Genomic DNA, 24,483 nt, shown 5'->3' on the forward strand with positions numbered 1-24,483 from the left:
GTTACTATGCACAGCTGCACCAGGTTATGTGTGCATACTATAGGCCAGATTCTCGTAGAACTGCGGCGGCGTAACGTATCTTCTTTACGTTACACCGCCACAAGTTTTACGGGCAAGTGCTTGATTCACAAAGCACTTGCCTGTAAAGTTGCGGCGGCGTAGCGTAAAGTCCACCGGCGCAAGCCCGCCTAATTCAAATGATCCAGGTAGGGGGCGTGGATCATTTAAATTACTCGCGTTCTCGCGCCGATCGTACTGCGCATGCTCCATCTCGAAATTTTCCTCTGTGCATTGTGCGAAATTACGTCGCAAGTACGTCATTGGTTTCTACGTTAACGTAAATGGCGTCCAGCGCCATTCACGGACGACTTAAGCAAACGACGTAAAATTTTCAAATTGCGACGCGGGAACGATGGCCATACTTAACATTGGATACGCCACCTAGGGGGCATGTTTATCTTTACGCCGCGTATCTCTTACGGAAACGACGTAAATTCACTACGACGGGCAAGCGTATGTTCGTGAATCTGCGTAACTAGTCATTTGCATATTCTACGCCGACCGCAATGGAAGCGCCACCTAGCGGTCAGCGTAGATATTGCACCCTAAGATACGACGGCGCTGGCCGTCGTATGTTAGGCATGTTTAAGTGTATTTCAGTTTGAGAATACATTTAGACATACGACGGGCTTAGATTCGGAGTTACGTCGGAGTATCTGCTGATACGCCGGCGTAATTCTATGTGAATCTGCCCCTGAGTGTGTGTTTCTACATTGGAAATAAAATATTTTTTTACCAGTGAAGAGTAATCATATTCCTGACAGAAGCTCTAACCCTTCCTAGCCCTATCCAAGATTTTAAAAGATACTTTTAGCGAGAGATATACATTGTATTTCAGTATGTCTGAATGTCAAATTCATTATCTGAAGCAGCAGATTTCTTGCTTGACAAACGTGAAATAAGAGATTTCAGGTTCTTGGGCATACTTAACCTCTTCACGCCGACAGTATGCATATATTCACCCCATTGGACTGGGCTGTTTTCCGTGGGGCCGCATTTATGCATATGTGTTTTAGTGCTGGCAGCACAGCGCGCTCCCAGCACAGAGAATGGGGTCTCAGCGAGAGCCCTGGGTCCCGTATTAACAATCGCTACATGGAACCCCCAGTTCCATTTTACCTAATCGCTGTGATAGCCTCTGATTGGCTATTACAGTGATCAGTCACTGTGAATCCCATCCCTGTGTTTCTCTTTCCGTGAATAGAGGGGAGAGAAACATTGTATCCCTCTCTCTGCTTGCAGAGAGAAAAAAAAACTGTGTGTAATAAAAATAATAATAATAATAAAAAAATTAAACAAAAAAATAACTAGATCAAGGTTTGATCTAGGTTAGTGTCAGAGTTAGTGTTTGGGTCAAAGGTCAGGGTCAGTATATTTTAGGCAGATTTTAAATTATTATTTTTTTTTTGAAATATCAGTGTCAGTGTATTTTAGGCAGGATAAAAAATAAAAGCAAAATGTGCACTATTATACAGTACTACGGGTACATACAAAAACTAACATACACGTATGTGGTTTCGCTGTGATCGCCCGGAGCAAGAAAATGTATTTTGGGTTGTTCTCTGGTGGTAGGTTTTGGTAGTAACAAGAAATATACAGCTAAATTTAAAAAAATATATAATTTTTTTTATATTTTGGGCCAGTTTTCTTATGATAATATAAAAACAGGAGATACCCATGACCATTTACCACCAAATTAAAGCCCAATTTGTCCTGAAAGAAAACAAGGTATAATCCACCTGGATGCACAAAGGAGTGATGATATTTACAGTTTTACGAACGCATGTCAAAATCGCAAAATTGTGCTTAGGCATTAACATTTGTTTTACCCTAAGGGCCCTTTCACACGGGACTGTCCGTGTGCAGGCTCCGCTTTAGCTCAGCGGGGATCTTTCCATCGATCCCCGCTGAGCAGGCAGATGACAGGTCTGTCTCTGCACACTGTGCAGGGACCGACCTGTCAGAGCGCCGGTTTCTCCATTGGGGGATCCGATCCGCCAGACGGAAAGAAAAGTAGGGTTTTCCTTCGTCACACTTTGACGGATCGGAGCGAGTCAAATGTCAGCGGGCATGTCACTCACTGCTGACACCCGTGGCTCCATAGAGGAGCACGGAGTGCCCATTCAGGTCCACCTAAAAAACTGGCAGACAGACCTAAACGGTCCGCCCGTGTGAAAGGGCCCTTAGGCGTGAAGGAGTTAAGGCAGTTAATATGACTTTCACCAAACATTTATTGGTGGTAAATCAATCACTGTCATTTTAAACACATGAAACTATAAGATTCACCTGCAATGCTTGTTTGGTGAATGTCAAATTATTTGCTGTATAAATATGCCCCTTAGTGTTTTTTTTTTCAATTAATTTTATGTAACAGCCTTCGTCTATGTAAAATACATGTCTTCTCTTCAGTTTTAGGACACAGACATATCCAGTTTTTTAAAATAAATTTTCTAACTCCAATACAGAAAATATGCTCAAATTTTGATTGTAAGTATCCTCTTCATCAGTGTTATCATTGCTCTGAAACAAATTCAATAGTGGTTATAGACCAACATGATTTTTGAAGAACTGTTCTGTCTTATTTAAACTCAGCATGTCGTACTGTAATTATAATGGCAATGCTGAATGGTTAGGCTTCAAGTAATGTATCTGCCACTAGCAATGATGTTCTGATGAGCTAAACTGAGGAGAACGGTCTCTATAAAATGGAAGAGAAAATAATGTCACAATTCCCACATGTTATCTCTAATCACTGGCTCCTCGTGATTCTGCCTATTGTACTTACCTTTCAACCTATCTATCTAGATAGGCATTGACTTAAGCCTCGTACACACGACCGAGGAACTCGACGGACGAAACACATCGTTTTCCTCGTCGAGTTCCTTGTTAGGCTGTCGAGGAACTCGACAAGGCAAGTTTCTCCATTCCCTTCGAGGAAATAGAGAACTTGCTCTCTTTTTGGCTCGTCGAATTTCTCGACAGTTTCCTTGACGAAAATGTACACATGACCGGTTTCCTCTGCAAAAAAATATCTCCCAGCAAGTTTCTTGCTGGTTTTTGCCGAGAAACTCGGTCGTGTGTACGAGGCCTTAGTAATAGACAGAAGAGTTCTGGGCAGTAACTAGAAATGTGTCTCCCCCTTGAGTTTTTGGGTTCTTCCTGCTATTCAGACTAATCCCTGTAATTTTGTTTAAAGTAACCCTATCATAGGTCAAAAAAATTGCTAACCTTTGAACAAACCAGCTTTATTCATACCTGTCCTTCAACCCATTTGCTAAAACTTCATGAATGCCCATTGGATCCCCAGGTACTTTGGTTTTATCTACTTTAACTCCGAAAGGTTTACCCCTCTTCATGACCATGACATTTTTTGCAATACGGCACTGCGTTTTTTTAACTGACAATTGCGCTGTCATCTGACACTCTACCCCAAAAAGATGTGTGTCCTCTTTTCCCACAAATAGAGCTTTCTCATCTGTGCGATTTTTAAACATAAACAAAAAAGACCGACAACGTTCTGCTATAAAGCATGTTCAATATTTTTTTTTATAAATAAATAAAAATGTCTTCATCAGTTTAGCCCAATATGTATTCAGCTACATATTTTTGGTAAAATAAATCCCCCCTCCTCCTTCCCCCCCAGCTGGGCCAGTAAGAAAGCACAGCGTGTTTCGCGCAGTATGAATGGTCTGTGATACCAAAAGGCTTCACTACCAGTTTTCCTTACCATGAATGGCGGCAGGGCAGCACCTGAGAGCCGACCTGAAAATCGGCTAACATCGCGGGCTCCCTGGACAGGTAAGTGTCCTTAATTTAAAAGTCAGCAGCTACAGTATTTGTATATATTTTTTTAAAGTATAACAAAAGGCAAAACTTTAGATAGAATGGAGAGGGATTAGAACACCTGTCAGGTTTTAGATTTGTATTGCTGTCTGTGCCTCCTTCTGGGGACATTCATCCTCTCTATTTGTAACGGACCGGTGATCATTATCAGTGAAAGTGAAATAAAATCACTTTCAGGGTTGTAACAAAAAAAAAAAGAAATCTTTACATGAAGACACTAGTTATGGTGGCCCTAGTGACAACAGGGGTACCCTCACATTGGAGGAATTTTGTCTCACTTCTTTTTTTGACTTTGGGACAGGGAATAAAGGGAAATGTAACGGAATGACCCGGGACAAACAGAGACTTTGGAAGGATGAGGGGTACTCCTGTGCCAGCGTCATTAATAACTCTTATGTCTAGGGTCACCTTATGTCCGATAGGGCCATAGGGGGACTGAGAAATTACATCCTAAATTACAGGGCATGGGACATTACTGATAGCTCATATTGCAGGAGATAGTGCAAAGTGTTGGTTTATTCTATGACTCATCTCTCTGTGTAGACTGTTGACATGCTAATTGAGTCTGTTCCAGGATCTCTTATTATGTATGCTAAATACTGTTGTGTGTGTGGAATGGAACTTGTCAAGCTGTATGCGGAGACAGAACGTCTGTCTAAAGATGTGGATTGAGGGGAAATCATTGTGTGATGGTGTTTTGTTTGAATCCTGTTAATGAAGGAATGTGACTTCTCAGGTGCAGGTGAATGACTTATTGTCAGAGACGTAACGTCTGGGGGATAATTAACTCCTCTATGTAATTATCTAAAAGAATGTGATTGAAGCTCATCGTGTGATATATGGGTGGGGTGTGGTTTTGTTCCTGTGATTACTGTAACCTGTTGTACTGTATATAAGACTGAAAGTTACCATTAAAAGTGGTCATACATTTGAAACCAGAACACGGAGCAAGTCTCGTTATTTTGGGAAATGGGATGTCTGATGTCTGTTGGATGGTTGGAGTGTCAGATGAGCTGTCGTGGGTTGATGGAAGGTCGTAAACGGTGGTGACCATTACAGGAAATATCCCCAAAGGTACATGGATGACTAAAAAGACATGCTTAGGGGTTATAACCCTCCCTTAGGCTATCATTATTTAAAGAAAAAAAGTTTTGCTTTTAATTCTACTTTACTGAGTGGATCAGAAGTAATTCTCTGTAGAGTTTTCTGGGAAGATAATTGGAATAAGGAAGAGAAGATGCTGGATGATGCTGTAGTTGAAGTTTAAATTAATTGTAAATGTAATAAAAAAAAACAATAATAACAAACAGATTTATACTCACAATCTTTGTGCAATGGAACTGCACAGAGCAGCCCCCCCGAACCTCCTCTTCTCAGGTCCCCTATCGGCGCTTCTGGCTCCCCACCACATGCCCTCATAGGAAGCTGAGGACTGAGGTTAGTGTAAGGAGGGGTAGGGGTGGGTATTTCTATCTAAATATTTTTTACCTTATGTAACGAGACCCTTGAGTCAGCTTGCAAATCGCAACGTCTGATGGTTTGGTCATCCTAGGCTCCGGGATCCGAACTACAGCTATGTGCCGTTCGGAATCCATTAGAACAAACACCAGGCAGGCTCTATGTAAGTTCAAACAGGAAGACCTTTTATTGGAAGCACACAACACACTTTTATACAGAATTTGGAACAATCCCGCCCCCAACAACCACTTTCATATTGGTCAATTGTAAAGTACATGTAGTTCTCCTTCAGGTCCTCTTAGCCATGCAAATGAGGACTTGAAAATGGGTTCTGCAGGGATAGGTCGGATAGCTTGAATAGAAGGACTGCTATGTGTAATGAGACAGAAGCCCCAGGGGGCAATCAATGTACACAATAGCCAGACACAGAACAATGGAGCCGTCTGGAGCCTTAAGACAGAGCAGAAAACCCCCCACTGTATAACAGATTTCAAGGTGGAACACTTCCGCATTCCAAGGTCCATGACAATACTTCCCCTGGGAAACGGTCCAACAGCCACAGTTGGACACCGAACGGGTCAACTTGAGGATGTTGGAAAAGTAGTCTTAAGGTTCCAGGTCTGTCTGCCGGGGTAACCCCTCCCGTCTCAGTGCCAGCATGTCCCGGGTCCCCAGTATCTTTTCTGGCCCATAGTCTGTCGGTTAGAGGCCTGCCCCCAGTCCCTTCCAAAACACACAGTGACAGTGGGTTCTGTCACATCTTAAAAAAATGTTAAGGCTTTAAAACCACTTTAAGCAGCTTTAAGTATTGCCACTCAGAGATTTCAAGCAAATGTTTGGTAGGGTGCATTCTCAAAAAAGTAGAGAAGTGAGCCTTGTCTTGGTTATATCTCCAGAGGAAACTCATATAACAGAGTAGATTTTCTCACCAAGATTTCAAAAATGAAGACGTTTTGATGCACATAGATTGTTCCTAAGTCGGCTGATGTCATTAGCCACTATGACATCTGCCTGTCCTCAAAAAAATTAAGCTCAGGTGGCACAGGTGCAACAAGTCCTATTTGACACCTATCTGTATTGTGATATTTATGTCTTCCCTACTAGCCCTACTAGCCTATTGTAGCAGAAACAAAAAAAAATATTTACTGGATTAATAGTGGGGTTGCATGTTAAAGCGGAAGTCCGCCAATTTTTTTATTTTTTTGTAAGTCAGCAGGTACAAATACTGCAACGGCTGACTTTTAAAATAATGACACTTACCTATCCAGGGCGCCCGCAATGTCAGCACCCAAAGCCGATCTATCACTCGGCTCTCGGATGCCGCCGCCGCCTTCGGTGAAGCCTTACACAGGTATCTGCTCCCCCCTGAAATGTGGCAAATGTGACACTGGGGGGGGGGGGTTCCGAAATGCGGAAGTTCAATTTTTTGGTGGAATGGTGCTTTAAGAGCATATTCTATCAGGTTTTATTTCCTTCAAGCCTATTATTGAGTCCCTTTTTACTGGTGGACCCATGTCAAATGCCTATTTATTAGAGATCAGCATTTTTTTTTAAAGAAACATGCATATGAATTAAAAAGCATCTGTCCAGCTTTTATTGTTCTTTATCTCCCAGTTTGGGTCAAACAACAAGTGAGGAGAATCCCACTAAAGTGAATACAGAACGAAACACGCTTCTGCCCATTACTGGCTCCAATGAAATGTGATTTCATTGCTGTCTTTGTCCCAATTAGAGAGATTTATACTCCTTTTCCATTCTGGTAACAGCCATAAAAATTGGTGGAAAATTTTCCAATAACAGGCAGCTTCAAAAAGCACAAAAAATCGGACATAAAGATGAGTTATGGGAGTGATCTTGGCAATAAGCAAATATTGTCTAAATACAAGAGGCATGTGTATTCTTATGTACCTTGTACATTTTTTACAGATCTGTGTAGTAACCCAGTGTGGAACATTGGGGTTGATTTACTAAAGGCAAATAGACTGTGCACTTCGCTAAGTGCAGTTGCCCTCTGCAAGTGCAGTTTCTCCAAAGCTTAGTCAATGAGGTAAGGCTTCACTTTACAAAGAATACCCAATCATGTGCAAGGAAAATTAAAAAATATATATATATATTTTTTTGCTTGCACGTGATTGGATGATGGACGTCAGTAGTGCTTATGTTCATTTACTAAGCTCTGGAGCTTTGCAAAGTGCACATTCATTTTACCTTTAGTAAATCAACCCCATTGCCTCTGTGCAGGAGTTTCCGGGAATTAAAACCAGTCACTTCTGCTCTCTCTTCTTGTGCAGGGTGACTGGTCCTGCATCCACCCCATTCTGTAGTTTTTTGCATAGGCAGCCTGTAGTAAGTGGACCTGCTAGGCCCCTCCCACTGCTCTGCTCTTTGTGCAGAACAGTGATGATGTCACCACTATTTTTGCAAGGTAATTACTGGATTTGCGAAAGCATTTGGTGCACAAAAAGTGGATTTAAATCCTTTGTGGGTGAGCGTTCAGCTTTAAATAGGTCCTGTCTGTGCTATAAATTGTAAGTAAGTAGTCTGTCTCTTCTGAATACTTGCACCAGATAGATTTTAAAATAAATATAATTAGAGGTATTATTTTAAATCCTTTCCATTATTAAACTTCCCCAAATCCCAATGTGTAATCACAGCAGTCAGACGTGTGTACACCTAGAGGAATTCGAAAATCTGCGATCCGGGATGTGACATTAAAGAATGCTTTCACACTGTTCTCTTTTGTTATGTGCTAGTTTAAACTCCTGAGAATCAGAACACCTTTACAGCTGCTAATAACAGCTAGAGAAACTCACATTATCATTTTCCTCCTGCTTTACACCTTGCCGTCAACAAAAGATGTGTCCTGTTAAGCAATAAAAGGTTATCAAAGTGAACTCTATCAACTAACATGACATTATTTTGGTGTCCATGTAACAACTTCTTATCTTGGTCTCACAGGCAATAACTGGGGATCAGATCACTGTTTTTATTTCTGCTCTCTAAATGTTGCTTACATTTAAAATAACAATTTATGGGTTGTTTAATTCATGTGTTTCGTGTGTAAGGGAGCTTGGGATGGCAAGTGTTTAATTTCCAGCCTTATTTTCTGACTTTGTAGTTCACAATTAAAAGCACATTTTAGAAAAAAACTCTGATTTTATATATTTTATTGAAGAGATACTATTACCTAAAGTAAGAAAATATGTAAAATATAATATATAGTCTTCCTGAAGGTCAAGTGCTTCTGGACCAGAGTCGATTGCTATATACAGTTACTGGTGTGTCTTTCTGCAAGGACCATATGAAGCTATGCTCAACAAAACAACTGGAAGCCAGCCTGTACCAAAACCCAATATAGGCTGGCCACGTATTCGAACAAAAAAACAAAAAGGAATAGACAGAGCCGAGAGGTCCCTCGCTCTAACCTTAGTGGGAGTCAAGCACGGGTTTGTGAGTTCATGTTTTATGAGCAACTTAAAGTTATACAGGCTGACACCATGAAAACATTTTGGGAAAAAAAACTGTGGGTCGAGTCTTACCTTCCTTCTACTTGCCAACAATCTGAAGCTAGGCTTTGTCCTACAAAATTGTAATTTTGGCTGGCCCCGTGACTGTCACATGTCCTCCCGCCCACCCTGTGTTTTCCACCCTTTCCTCTTTTTTTCCTACACCCCCCCCCTACTTATTTCCTTGTTTCTCCTGCAGATCTCTGGCCACTAGGTTCTCTAATCCTGAGGCCTCGTACACACGACTGAGAATCTCGTTGTATAAGAAAAGTTGTTTTCCTCAACGAGGTTCTTGTCAAGCTTGACGAGGTTCTTGTCAAGCTTTCCTTGCATACACACTGTCAAGACAAAATCTCGTCGTTCTCAAATGCGGTGACGTACAACACGTAAGACGGCACTATAAAGGGGAAGTTTTATTCCACTGGCGCCACCCTTGGGGCTGCTTTTGCTAATCTCACGTTAAGTAAAAGTTTGGTGAGAGACTATTTGCGCTTTTCAGTCTGTTACAGCGTGACAAATGTGCTATCTTCATTACGAAAACTACTTTTACAAAAGGTGCGTTCCCGTCTCATACTTTATTCTGAGCATGCGCGGGTTTCTAAGCATACACACGAACGTGTTTATCGTCGTAAACCAGCCCGACGAGAAACACGACAAGGAAATTGAGACTCCCGACGAGAAAAAAGAGAACAGTTTTCTCAACGAAAAACATACACACAACCGTTTTACTCGGCAAAAATGCTCTGCCAGCATTTTTCTTGATGGATTTTGTCGAGGAAACCAGTCATGTGTATGAGGCCTTAGACTAACCTCTAAACCTCAACTTACCTCCAAACATTAGCCAATCCCTAAATCTTATATTAACCTAACCTCTAAAGCTACCAAGATAAAGAAGGACACACAACTGATACAAAGCTAAACAAGTCAAAATGTCACAACAGGATATAGCAACTTTACAAGAAGACCTATTTAGAGTAGAGGGGGTGAGTAGCTATATGACAGATAGGGTTTAATATTGAAAAATGGTAAGTAATGTAATTGGGAGCTAAGAATATGAATGCAAGTTACACATTGGGGGGACCTCTAGGGCAAACGAGGATGGAGTCCTGGTAGATAACAGACTCAGCAATAGCACGCAAAGCCAAGCTGCAACAAGCAAGGCCAGCAGACTATTAGCCTGCATTGGTGAATGGTATTTACTCAAGAGATAAAGCTATAATTTTACCACTGAACACTCTGGTTCAGACAAATCTTGAGTATGCGGTCTAGTTCTCATCATCAATCATCAAGGATGTGTTTAAAATGGCCAGAGTCCAGTGAAGGGCAACAAAGCTAGTAAGGGGCTGGGGGATCTTAGTTATGAGGAAAGACTACAAACATTAAACATATTCTTCCTGGAGAAGAGACAATTAAGAGGGGATATGATCGCAATGTACAAATCATTGAATAGTGAATCTAGCATTAAGAGGAAACTAACCAAAGGTTTCGAAAGAAGACTTAAGACTACACAATGAAGCTGGACAATAAGTGGTTTAATCCCAACCCGTGAGAGAGGTTCTTACTTAGGGAGGAAAGGATGTGGACTCAATTCCAACGTTGGCGGTGTCAATGGGGAGTGTAGACAACTTCAAAAAAGTTTTAGATGTGTTTCTTAGCAAGCACAATGTACAGGGATATGGAAAATAGTAATCACACACACACTCAGGGTAAACTCGATGGGCTGGTATCTTTATTCAACCTTACCAACTATGTAACTATATGTAACCATCTTTATCAAATCAATCTTTTATTATTATTATTATTATACAGGATTTATATAGCACTGACAATTTACACAGTGATTTACAACATAAGAGCAAACAGTACAATTACAAAAAAGTTTAATACAGTAGCAATTAGAACACCCTGCTCCTTAGAGCTTGTAATGTAAGAGGGGGGGGGGGGCAAGAGATACAAAAGGTAATAACTGTGGGGGATGTGCTGATGGAGAAAATAAATGTACAGTTTTTAGGTGTGGGCCAGATGGGCACCTCTGGAGAAATTCGTTTTCAGGGATCGTCTGAAAGTGGACAGAGTGAGGCCCCGTACACACGACCGAGTTTCTCGGCAGAATTCAGCCAGAAACTCGATCGGAGCCGTATTCTGCCGAGAAACCCGGTCGTGTGCACACTTTTGGCCGAGGAAACCGACGAGGAACTCGTCGAGCCAAATAGAGAACATGTTCTCTATTTCCTCGTTAGTCAATGAGGAAACTCGGCTCGCCGAGATCCTCGGCGGCTTCACAAGGAACTCAACGAGCAAAACGATGTGTTTTGCCCGTCGAGTTTCTCAGACGTTTGTACAGGGCCTAAGAGATAGTCTGACAGATAGGGGTAGGGAGTTCAGAGGATGGAAGAGGCTCTGGGGAAGTCCTGAGAGACAAGCATGGGATGAGGAGACAAGGGAGCTAGAGAGCAGGAGGTCTTGGGAGGAACAAAGATCATAATTTTCGTGTCATGCTGTTTTAGCGTTGCGTCTAAAAAGCTATATCCAACATGAATGAGCCGTACTGCCAATAAATCTGACTTGATGTCACATTGAGTTGGAAGGCTTAATTTTTATTTTCGCTACAAAACACCTCACCTCTATAATGCCATAAAAACTGATTTCACTGAAAATCACTGAGGTCTCATTAAAAAGGCCCTTAAAATATTTCTTGAGTTTATTATGTTGGATTCTGTTGTATTGAGCATTTACATGATCTTCATGATGTCATCAAATATAATTATAACCTAATTGCACCATCTCATAAACCCTTTATGTACGCGCTGTCAGCGTTCAGTATTTGTGATTACATTGTTTACTCTTAGCCATTTTCCTTCTATCCTGCGCTTATTTGGGTTGGCACAGAAAATTGTCGTGATTCATATCTTCACAGCAGTTAAATATGCAATGTACCATTCTCATCGTGGCTAAGAAAGATGTTTCAAACAGCCTCCCAGTTGTCACATTCCCAGCATTTCCTTCTCTCTAGCCATTGTCTTCAAACTGCGCTTTGGCTTTAGATGACGCGTTTTGAGCCTAATAAACAAAGAGATCTTTTCCCAATTAAGACTCCGTGATATAAAATAACTTTCAAAGATTTCACAAGCCTTTGTTGCAAGCAAGAAAAAAATAAAAATAAAACAAGAATTTGATCCTTTTTTTTATTTTGTTGTTGTTCTTTAGAGACTTTGTTGTGTTTTGAATAAATCTCCTTGAATCGGAGCCCCTACTGATTGTTCGTATTTGATGTGAGCGTATCTTTCCTTTCTTTGTACAGACTGTTTCAACGTGATGGAATCTTCCCTCCTCTATTCTATCCCGCACATTGCATGACTTTTAAATAGTGAACTCAATAGGGAGAGCGATTTAATGTACCTTCTACTTTACTTCAATGCCTAAAATAACAAAGGCTTTAATGACCAGGTTGTGGGGGAAAGAAAGGGAATTCTCAAAGTCATTTTACATTTTAATATAGTATAAAGCATATCTGGAAAATAATATCTAACTATATAGCCCTTTTATTTGTTATCTAGTTAAAAAAGGGTATGGGAGGCCCTGCTTGTAATGAAAGATTATAAAAAAATCAATTTGTTTCATTTGGACAAAAGAAGAATTAGAGGTGATCTCATTTTTGGGAATATCCCATAATTTTATCTTTAAACTGCTACATGAAACCTGTTTAAACCCAGAAATTTCAAAAGCTGTGCCAACCAGTATTTCTTCATCTCATAAAATTAAATTAACTTTGTAGCAATAGTTGTTGACTTTATAAATAAATGATACAAAATCCACCTAGAAACATTTAGTGCTCTTGGGGTAGTGGCCTTCAAAGGTATACAAAGAAGAAAGGAGGAAGCCAAGCTCTTAAGTGTCCACTGAAAAAATAAGGGGAGAGGCAAAAAGAGCCTTTATAGTATGTGGTGGATGGTATTAGTAGGATATGTAAAAGGTAAGAGTAGGCAAGAAAAGAAGCAACTTATACATTTGGCAAGGTTGTGAATCACCAAGTGGTTTGGTAGATGTAACCTTCCAAGTACCTGTGTGGAGAATATCTCTGCCTCCATGCAGGCAAAGGGTAGGTTGGTCTTGGTCTTATGCATAAACCCTTGATTTAGTGTGTTGAATTGTATTCACATATTTGCTGAAATATTGGTGGAGTTAGCGTATCTACATTTCTTTTGAAAATTATTTTTATTCAGATTTAAGGCTCGTAAAACAGAACAATAAAAAACTGTGAAAAAACAAAAAGTACACACAGACCACAAAAGGGAATACATTCCAGTACTTATAGATCAAGACTCAGGGTGGTGATATTATGAAAGGAGGGGTGTCACTACCCTAAAAATCAGCTGGGTGGGATGCACAGAGAGCAAATAGGCACAGGAAATCACTATCATCAGTCAAATGTAGCAGAGTCACTGTTCGTAGATGGGGAATCTATCCATATACCCCAAACTTTATGAAACTTTTTAGCACAGCCACAAGCTAAATAGGTTACTTTGTACAATGATAAGGCTGAATTGACCAGATGCTTTTCAAAAATTAAGAACACTTGCTTTACGTGCATAAAAGAGTAAAAGACCCAAGAGAGTCCTAGGAGCTCTACGAGGAGCTGGGGAGTCCACCAGACCCAACAGACAGACATTAATTGTCAATGACACCTGAATAATAGTGAATGAGAGTATGACAAAAGTTAAAGCAGTCCAGAATGTCTGGACTGATGAACACCACCAGAATATATTTATAACGTGTTCTAAATCTGATCATCACCTCCAGCAGATAGCAGGGACTGATGGATATATTCTATGTAATTGCATGGGAGTAAGGTAAACAAGGTGCTCAATCTTAAATTGGATCAGTCTATCCCTAGTACATACCAACTGGGAAAAGGAGCATTCCCACATTTCCTCCCAATCTTCTTCATCCAGCTTAGGGAGGTCAGATAGCCACTTACCTTTAAGGGACTCAAGCTCAACATGAATGGAGGGAAGTAACTCCTTGTAAATGGGTCATAGTTTTGTCCCTAAGTAGATTTTCAAGGGCCAAAGTATATAGAGCAGCTGGTTGTGCATCTACATCTTTAGCCCTGGTTCACATTGGAGCGATTTGGCATGCGATTTGACATTCGGATGGTGCGAACTGACTATTTGAACTGCAGAAGTGCCCGTGGTGGTGTGCGTTTTTGGTTTAGGAATGGGCCAGCATTTTTAATTCGGACAAGAAGTTTGACTACATACTGTAGCACCAAAGACATGTTTCAAAGCTAAAATATGCCACTTCCGCAGTTTAGCTGTGTTTTGACCTTGCTGATTTCCATTTGTTTAGGGATGTGTGTTAACTGACTGTATAATTTCATTTAGATTTACCAAAACAATGTAATTCAAGGACCCACCATTCATTTTTTTTTTAGTCAGGTAAATGCTAAAGCTAAATTCAAACAAAGCTAAATACACAGATGAACAGCTAAAGGCACAGATGACCCACATACGAGGGGGTGCTGATAAGTATTGAGCCTTACCTATAAAAAATTGGGCTAGGAAACTGTAACTGCCACACTGTTCTACATATTCCCCCAGGAAGTCAATGCACTTGCGACATCTGTCTTGCAGCTTCTTAAGTTCCTACAAATAAAATGTGTCCGACTGCTGGTGTAACCACTCATTTACAGCATTAGTTGCCTTCGGAACACTCACAAATCGTTGTCACTTTAGGTGTTTTTTGAGATTTGGGCCGCGTCAGGCGAATAGGGTGGATGAGGCATCACTTGAAAGCCTTATAGGTCAGTTTTGCCATTGTTTATCTTGCAGAGTGTGACGAGACGTTGTCATGCAACAGGATGACACATTTGGAGAGCTTTCATCTACTTTTTCCTTCGATATTTTGCCTCAACTTCATCAATAAAGCACAGTAATATGTTGCATTGATGGTTGAATCCTTTTGGAGGTAGTCCACCAGCAGAACTCCCTTATCCCAAAAACACTGTTGCCATTTGCTTTTGCACTGACCTTTGCACACTTCTTTGGTCTGGAGGAACCACTGTGCCTCCATTCCTTGGACTGTTCCTCTGTCTCAGGAACATAACAGTAGATCCATGTCTCATCACCAGTTACTAGTTTGTCCAGGAAATCTGAGTAATTTCTTGCTAAATTTTGAAAAACAGCCACCGATGTCTCCACGCATTTTCTCTTTTGTTTGGATGATAAAAATGTTGGGATCCACTTTGCTGCAAGCTTTCTCATTTTCAAGTCGTTGTGGATAATGGCACCAACACTCTCATGTGATATTCCCATACATGTAGCAATCTTTTTGGCTGATATTTGGCGGTCCTTTATGATCATGTCATGGATTGCTTTGCAGGCACAGAAACAGAAACTGGGTTTCTCACTTTCAACACCAAAATGGCTAGTTTTAAAATTATGGTCTGGTATGGTTCAGGAGGAGGGGCTTGCTCGTCCCCCCCTCTTTCCTGGCCTGCCGGGCTCCATGCTCAGATAAGGGTCTGGCATGAATTTTGAGGGGTCCCCTTAAAATCCATACCAGACCGAAGGGCCTCTCAGAGGGGGAACCTATGTTGTTTATTTTTTTATTTGACGTGGAGTTCCCACTAAAGATCCATACCAGACACAGTGCCTGGTATTGTCAGGGATCAAAGTCGGATCCCTGTTCATTGAAGTCGGATGGATGTTGGACATCAAATCACAGGGCAAAGTCGGATACACAGTGGTATGACTGTCGTGTGGTATCAGTGTGAATCCAGCCTAATTAAACAAGCTGAAGTTAGAAGCTGATTGGCTACCATGCACAGCTAGAACAGATTCTGAGTGTTCCGGTTTTACTGAATTGCTCCCTATGGGTTTGATTTACTAAAGGCATATAGACTGTTCACTTTGCAAGGTAAGTTGCACTTTGCAAGAGAATTTTCCCCAGCTTAATAAATGTGGTCTTCCGACTTCCATCATCCACTCATATTTAGGTAAAAATACTATTTATTTTTATTTTCCTTGCACATGATTGGGTATGCTTTGCAAAATTAAATTTGCCACATTCACTTGGCTCTAGAGCAAATTCCCTTGAAAATGCAACTACCTCTGCAAAGTGAATGACCTATTTTCCTTTTGTAAATCAATCCTTTTAAGTTTCTGTACAAGCTTTTAGGAGAGGCTATCGGACATGTACAGGAGCAATAAGGTTGGGATTCTGGTGTACTTTCCAGTGATTAAGACAGTTGCCAGAGTCCTAAGGAATTGACATTTTTAGGAAGATGTATAAATGTAAGACTTGCTGCCATTTATAGTGGAAATATCATTTTTAATAATATTAAATTCCTTAGTGGCTTGTATAGCCAGTGTACATATCAATGTTACAAGACACAGGAATTTTCCTTTAAAGACTAATATTTTCTTCTGTGAACTTTTGCTATGCATATAAAATAGACCCTTATAACCTCTTGCAGGAGTGATGTAAAAAATGGTAGTTAAAAATACCGCATTAACATTCAAAGCAGTTTTTAGCCTTTCATTGTAAATGTAAAAGTTAATATATTTTACTTAAAATATCATCTTGCTTCTCTCTATGCGTTATTGATTTCCCCCAGCTTGAATCAGCAAAGTCTTCTATGGCCTTCACACTAAATAAAGCCTTTGGCCAGAATGTTTATGAGTACTTTTAGCTGGATGTGTAGCTATCTTTACAATGCAGTCAACACATTACTGAGAGTGCACGAGGCCTATAAATACTTTTCGGGTCTTATTGGATTCTGCGGCCAAAATTAATGACCTGAATATTTTAGGGTGATGTGGGTCAACTTTGAAATACAAAAGTAAAGCATGATCACAATATTTTAGAGGTTATAACTTAGAATAGTACATAAAACATTGGCAAAAGGTGGATATAACAGGGTTATAAAGGTTTATCATAGTTTCAGCAAAAAGTGGAAAGGCCTCAAAGTGTATGCAAAGGGAATATACATCAGTTCCAACCTTACACTTTCACTAAACATGTCTCATACTTGAAAATCCTAAACATAAAGGGGTTTATTTAATAAATGCAAAAAGACTGGCAAGAGCAGTTGCCCCACAGCTTAGTAAATGAGCAGAAGCTCTGTTGACTTCCATCATCGAATCATGTACAAGCAAAAATGCTGTTTTTTTCATTTTCCTTGCATGCTATTGGGTATTCTTTGCAAAGCAAAGCTTTATTTCATTTACTATGTACTGGAGAAACTGCACTTGCAGATTGCGAAGTGCACAGTCTATTTGCCTTTAGTTAATCAACCCCAAAGTCTTACGACTGGGGATGAAGACTCAAAATGATTCCGCTGTCACTCAGACTGTGAAGGGCTGTGCCAGTGTATATATCAAGGTTGGATTACTGCGTGTTTGACTAAAGGACCCCAGGCCCACTATTCATCGATACGGCTGCCCTGTAGCTCCCCAATGGGAACAAAAGATGCAAACTGACCATGCAAGGATAGATTTGATTCGATGTAATAAAAATCCTAATCCTCTGTTCTAAACCGAAAAATATATTTTCGTCCATCCACCATATTCCCATCCATTCACTGCTTTGAAAACCCTTTGAATTTACCTGAATTTGTTGTCACTTGACCCTTAATGGTGCCTCCTTGGGAGTGAAGACTGATAATGCAGTCAGGCTCACTGCTGACCCACCTTGTTGCCGTCCCTTGTTTTAAAAAAACAGAGGGCCGGGGGTGTGATTGTTCAGGGAGGGTTTCCCTGGCTGGAGTTTAGCTTTAACCAGAGCTTTGCCATCCAAAACTTTGATTTAAAAAAAATTATTGAATTACTCTCATAATGTCTGCTTTGTAACGGTGAGTCGCTGTTTGTTCTTTGTAATGCTCCATTCTCCATCACTAGTTACATCTCAGAAAAAGGAAATCAACATATATTTATGATATTCAGGCTATGAAAAATAAGACTAAAAGCCTGTACTGTTCATTAGAGATTTAGCTTCCCCCCCCTGGGAATGCAGTATAAAGTGTATCAAGAAGTATATGGCTTTTCATTGTGATTTGGAGTACTTTTAACCATAAAATGCAGAAATTAAGTGCTGGCTTTACAAGAATAGAACACTTTTACATGTTCCTAACTTTTTTGACAGCCCCGTTCCTACAATCTCATGGAGGAAGGTGAATGGCTTTATTCCGAATAAAGCGCGGCTAAGAAAAATGCAGGCGGTTCTGGAGATCCCAAATGTTCAGCTGGAAGATGCTGGGACGTATGAATGCAAAGCTGAAAACACCAGGGGGAAAAATGCTTTCCGAGGGCAACTGCAAGTTTATAGTAAGTGCAGATTCCTAGAAATGTAATGTTTTTATTGTGATGATTTACAAAATGTTACAAAATATCCATATAGAGCTGGGGTCGGCAACCCATCGATTGCGAGCTACCTGTCGATCACAGAAAGCTGACAGGTAGATCTCGATTAGGGCTGTACCGATGCTTCCCTTTATCTCCACCGGCATTTTTCTCCCATCACTAGCAGAGAGGAGCGAGAGACAAAGCCATGCTGGATGAAGGGCAGGATCGGGAGCTACTTTAGTTAACTTTGCAAGTTAACTAGCAGATGATTGGTTGCTAGGCAGTCCTAGCAACCAATCATCAGCTTCTTGGCATAAAAAGTTAACTAAATCAACTCCCGATCCCGCCCTCCATCCAGCACTGTGCAGCCTCTCAACTCCTCTGTCATGTACAGACGCTGTAAGGTAGGAGAGAGCTACCTACAGTTGTGTGTTGGGAGCGAAAGGGAAATGGTTTTAGAGGGGCAGAGGACACTAATGGGGGGATACAGACAGAGGATAGTGTTATGAAGGAGGGCAGAGGAGAGGACACTACTTTGGGTGGGGAGGGGGCTGCAGAGGAAACTGCTAAAGGGAGAGGGTACTACAGAGGGGGGCTAGGTGCAAAGGACATTGCTATGGGGTGGCAGAGGGCACAAGGCGGGGGGGTGGGGGGGGCTGAGGAAACTATTGTGGAGGGGGTAGGGGACTGCAGAGGACACTGCTATTGGGGCACTACAGAGGGGGGAAGAGGACACTACTGTGTGTAAGGAAGGGTGCAGAGGACACTGCTATGGGGGGCAGAGGGCACTAAAGTGGAGGGGGGAATAGTAGTATTTGACTAGGGGGATGGATGATGTGAAAGGAGGTAGAGGATACCGCTGTGGGGGAGGGGATAGCAGAAGATACTACTGTGACACACTGTGGGGTTTATTTACTAAAGGCAAATCCACTTTGCACTACAAGTGTACTGCAAGTGCACTTGGAAGTGCAGTCGCTGTAGATCCGAGGGGGACATCCAAGGAAAATAAAAAACAGCATTTTTGCTTGTACATGATTGGATTATAAAATCAGCAAAAAGCTTGATTTCTGATCTTCCCCTCAGGTTTACAGCGACAGCACTTTCAAGTGCACGTGCAGTGCAGAGTGGATTTACCTTTAGTAAATCAACCCCCATGTCTCTCTAGAAATGTGATGGACATAGACGTCAGCCAATAGTATATGAAGAAGAGGGGAAATGCTCTTGTAATTTTTTATGTTATAAGTTTCCAGTTTTGCTTAGAAGAAAGCGCAGAATAATATAAAGATATTATAAGATATGCAAGTTGAGAAAACGTATCTTATTTCTACCAAGGCTTCAGGTGTTTTAATGACACTTGATTCATTGTTGGGTTATGGACTTATGGTAAATTCTATTCTGTCGGATGCAGCAACAATGAAGGGAACATTGTGTGTCCCTAAGGCCCCTTTCACGGGATTCGGCCGCTAGCGGTCGATAAAGGGTAAACACCGCCCGCAATGCGCCTCTGCAGAGGCGCATTGCGGGCGGTATTACCGCGGTTTTCCATTGTTTTAAATGGGAATGAGCGGTGAAGTAGCGGTATACATACCGCTCCTCTCACCACTCCAAAGATGCTGCTTGCAGGAGATTTTTTTCTCTCCTGCCAGCGCATCGCCTCAGTGTGAAAGCCCTCGGGCTTTCACATTGAAAAGGCTGGGCACGAGTTTTCAGGCGGTATTTAGGTGCTATTTTTAGCGCTGTACCGCCTGAAAAACTCCTCAGTGTGAAAGGGGCCTAAATGGATGCAAGGAAACCCACAGACATATTTTGCAACTGAAGGGATTTTGCATGGAAATGTGGTCAAATGTCAGAGACTGGGGCAATTATACAAAATGCCTACAATAGGTCATTTCTGCTACACCAGCTTCTGATGCCAATGGTGTACTTATATTTTCCACAGTTCACTATTAAATCTATTAATGTTTTTGTTGAAGAAATTACTGATAAAGGTCATGTTTCTTGTGTTCTTATTAAAGGATACTGTATTACCTTTACCTGTTGGCACTGTTTCAGTAAAACTTTCATGTTTGCCTTTTTAAATATGTTGAGAATGTTCGCCATTTCCATGGGATGTACTTCATTTTTTATAATAACTGTGGTTTTTCTGCAAGGCATCTGATTTGCTGTACACTCTCCCATGTTTCAGTAAACCTGAACTGCAAGCTTTTGCAGTTGCAATACTTCCCACTATGTAACTGACATCATTAAGGATGACAGCTCAGGAATCCCCTAAGATTGGCCATCCTGGGAGTCATGGACGTAAAAAGTAAATCTACTACTGATAGTTTTCGCACTCCATGCATCTGGAAAATTAACCTTTAAGGTGTCAATGAAAACTACTACAAGTTCACATTGCAGCAGGGAGACAGAGGCCTTTTTTTAATCTAAACATATATAAAAGTTTAAGAAGGTTAACAGATAATTTACAGATATCTGCTGTCCTTAACCACTTGCCTACAGGGCACTTTCACCCCCTTCCTGCCCAAGCCATTTTTCAGCTTTCAGCGCTGTCACACTTTGAATGATAATTGTGCGGTCATGCAACGTGGTACCCAAATGAAATGTTTATCATTTTTTTCCCCACAAATAGAGCTTTCTTTTGGTGGTAATTGATCACCTCTGAGTTTTTTATTTATTTTGCTATAAACAAAAGAAGAGGGACAAGTTTGAAAAAAACACAATATTTTTTACTTTTTGCTATAATAAATATCCAATTTTTTTTTTCTTTAAACAATTTTTTTCCCCCTCAGTTTAGGCCGATACGTATTGTTCTACATATTTTTAATGTTAATGTGGTTCCTAGGGAGTGATTCTTACTGTGGGGGAGGGGACTGACTTGGGGAGGTGACCGATCGGTGTCCCTGTGTGCAAGGAACATGCCATCGGTCTCTTCTCCCTGACAGGACGTTGATCTGTGTGTTTACACACACAGATCCACAGTCCTGCTCAGTTACTGGGCAATCGCGGGGTGCCCGGCGGACATCGCGGCCACCGGGCATGCACATCGGGTTCCCAGTGACGTGGCGCGCGCCACCGGCGGTGAGCCCCCTAGTGGCTTAGGAAGGCGCAACGTCATATTACGTCCGCCCAGAATGAGAGGGTCTTCGTCCTGCCACCATATGACGGCGGGCGGTAGACAAGTGATTAAAGTAGATATAGATCCTAACTGAGTAATTTTGCAGGGAGAGGGGGCCATGTCAGCTAAACTATGCTTGGCTTGTTAACAGCAGAGCACAGTGATGCACAAAAACTATGCTAAACTGTTTGTATAGTCACAGATAGGCTGAGTACACAAGGAGGTGGTGGCAGTTGTTCTCTGCCACCACACTGCAAATCAGTAGTCTTTATTGGGAAGAACAAAGAGGAAGTGAATATGGAAAAATTAACTCTTTCAGCACATAATTGTCTTGTGGATTGGTTTCAAAGTTTCTTAACTGAGAGCCTGCCAAAAGACGTGCAAATAATAATCCACTCCCTCACAATTAGCAGAAGCATTGTCAGTCTGCCATGTGTGTTTCACATGGCCTCAGTTAGTCTTTGGATTTATTATCAGGTCTATTAGATAGGCAGGCCAACAGCCAACTGAAGGACCATGTGTATCAAAAATGTTGCAACAGACCCATCCCTCACCCAAAAAAAAGACAATTGCATAAGAAAAATGTAGTGATACATGATGTCAGACATATTGCAAAGTAGATTTAGGGTCTATTAACAATGCAAATCTGTACTGGGGTATGCCCCCCCTCTCATCCCAAAGTTTCATGACACCTTTTCTGTTTCAATCGTTTTTATTGGTATTTTAAGAAAATGCAGATTAATTGAACTCTGTGCAGAGCAGGAAACAATCCTTGCATGCTCTGAATCATTTAACAAGAACTGGTACAAAACAAATGAGGGGAGGAGAGTATGGAATCGTCAGGGGAAGAGCTTGGTAAACTGGTTAGATCTATCATGGCAGCTTTTGAAAGGCTGTTGAGTTTCAGCAGTTATTTACAGTATATGTTTTGTAATAAGGCATTCACGTTAAGTGAGGTTTGAATACAATTTGGCCATCATTTGAATCTTTACTGGCCGTGTGTTGTAGGTAATACATATATTGCACTGAAATTCAATGTGGCTCTACCAGCTGTAAGAATTTATAAAGGTAGACTCATAAGGATAACCTACTTTGGGAACGAGATCTCCAGAAAAGACAGGGTCACTGATAACTTCCCCTTAAGTTATCAGTGAATCACTTGGAAGAGTGAATTAAAATACCAATGGAAATATTAACACACAACTGTGTCCCTGTACGCCAGACCTTTAAATGAAGTACAGCACCTTTTGGATTAGAGCTTCTTGTGCGGCTAAGAACATAAAACAAAAGCCAAGCTTAGCCGGGGACTGAGCGTGTGACTCCTTTATTATTCAGCATGATTGATGCACGGCATTGCATCTGGAGCAGATGATAGACTGCAAATAAGCTGAGGGTCATTTAGGTGAGTGAAGGGCATATACCATGGCCTCCGTAACAATAAATTTCAATACGTATTACCACAGGCTTACTGCCACTATATTATTGGCTGAAATTTACTTTAAGTGGAGCTGCATGGAACCTTATTCTTTTTAACATGTGATAAGGTTAGAAGCTATGCATTCCCATTGGCCAGATTTCTCCATTCTTTATGGCCTGCTATTCGCTTCTGAAGAACACGAGGCCTAATAGTGGCTATACATAGAGGGATTTTATATTCAATTGTATTGTCGATTTGTCTGCAAAAAAAATATGATCAAAGGATCATCTTTTCTATATGATGCTCTGTAAACTACAAAAAAACATGATCAAAAAAGCATCTTTAAACAAGGCATTAAATCAGTACCTTACTGTTCCTGGATTCTTCTCCTCACACAGGATTGGTGTGTAAGGAGAAAATGCCGGTTAACAGCAAGTTACTGGACTTCGTTGATAGTTGTGATCAGCTGTGATTGGACACAACGATCATGTGGTAAAAAGCCAATGTCATTGGCTCTTTACCCTGATCAGTGATGTGCTGTGCCTGAGGGAGCATGCACAAGTACATGAGCGGAGAGACTGGGAGGACGTCATATGATGTCTACTCGGAAGGATGAAAGGCCCGCCCAGCTGTCCATCTGCTATAGACAAAGAAAAAGAGGGTGCACCAGCCTTGTGCATTATCCTTTGATAAGTTTAATAAAAGAATATATTAAAAACTACTGTACTCACAAACATGTGAAGGAAAAAACACAATCTAAAAGACCTTAATCTGATGGCAATCGGTTTGGTATCAACAGTCTCCAGGTAATGAAGAGAGAGGACATGGGAACCACTGCTGCTGACGTGTTTCAAATTAGTACCTTCTTCCTCAGTCAATCTGCTATAGGCTGTGGGGGAAGAAGTTAAGCTGGCCATACACATTACAATCTCATTGTAAAATGTCCATGCAATCTTATTTAGATTTCCCAAAAAATTTAAAATGAGAACCAACCTAAAAATTGCATTTGTGGTAGACATTTATGTATCTAGTCAGGTGGACTAGCATACTACAATGTTGTACATAATTGAGAAAATCCAAAAGAGCTTGTACAATAAAATTGTAGGATGTAGGGTCAGCTTGAGACAATTGGGCATGGCATACCATAAGAAGATCTTTCAGGGTAGATCTGTACATAGAGGATGTTAAGGAACCCACAGAGTAGTATGAAGATTCCCAGTCCATCCTCTGTATCCCCTGCACCTGGTCATGTTATCTGTAGTCAGATGACCAAATACAAGGGGTGTACAGGAAAAGTGTCCACCGTTTTCTACAATGACTTTTATCTTCTCTGTTCAGCTTTGCTGTGGACAACAGGATTTTCACAAATTGTATTTCACTGCAGAATTACTTGTCTCTCTGTCAGCGAAAATTCCAGAAACTCTAATGCCGCGTACACACAGTCGTTTTTCGGCATGAAAAAAAATGAAATTTTTCATCATGGAAAAAACAAAGTTTTTCCAACTTCATCATTAAAAACGACGTTGCCCACACACCATCGTTTAAAAAAAAGGATCTAGCAAAGCGCGGTGACGTACAACACGTACGACGGCACTCTAAAGGGGAAGTTCTATTCGCCTTTAGGCTGCTTTAGCTGATTCCTTGTTAGTAAAAGACGATTTGCGCTTTTCTGTCTGTTACAGCGTGATGAATGTTCTTACTCCATTCTGAACGGTAGTTTTACCAGAATGAGCGATCCCG

General features: G+C 41.0%; 1 protein-coding gene across 1 annotated transcript in view; it reads left to right on the forward strand.

Annotated features, from left to right (window-relative positions):
- CNTN5 (contactin 5) overlaps nt 1-24,483 on the forward strand; it is a 2,004,044-nt gene that overhangs the window by 1,587,471 nt on the left and 392,090 nt on the right. The window contains exon 12 of the mRNA XM_040340187.1: nt 18,012-18,193. Within this exon, the coding sequence (XP_040196121.1) occupies nt 18,012-18,193 (182 nt within the window). The remainder of the gene's footprint in view (nt 1-18,011; nt 18,194-24,483) is intronic.

The sequence above is a fragment of the Rana temporaria genome, chromosome 2 (assembly GCF_905171775.1).
Source record: "Rana temporaria chromosome 2, aRanTem1.1, whole genome shotgun sequence".
Lineage (NCBI taxonomy): Eukaryota > Metazoa > Chordata > Amphibia > Anura > Ranidae > Rana > Rana temporaria.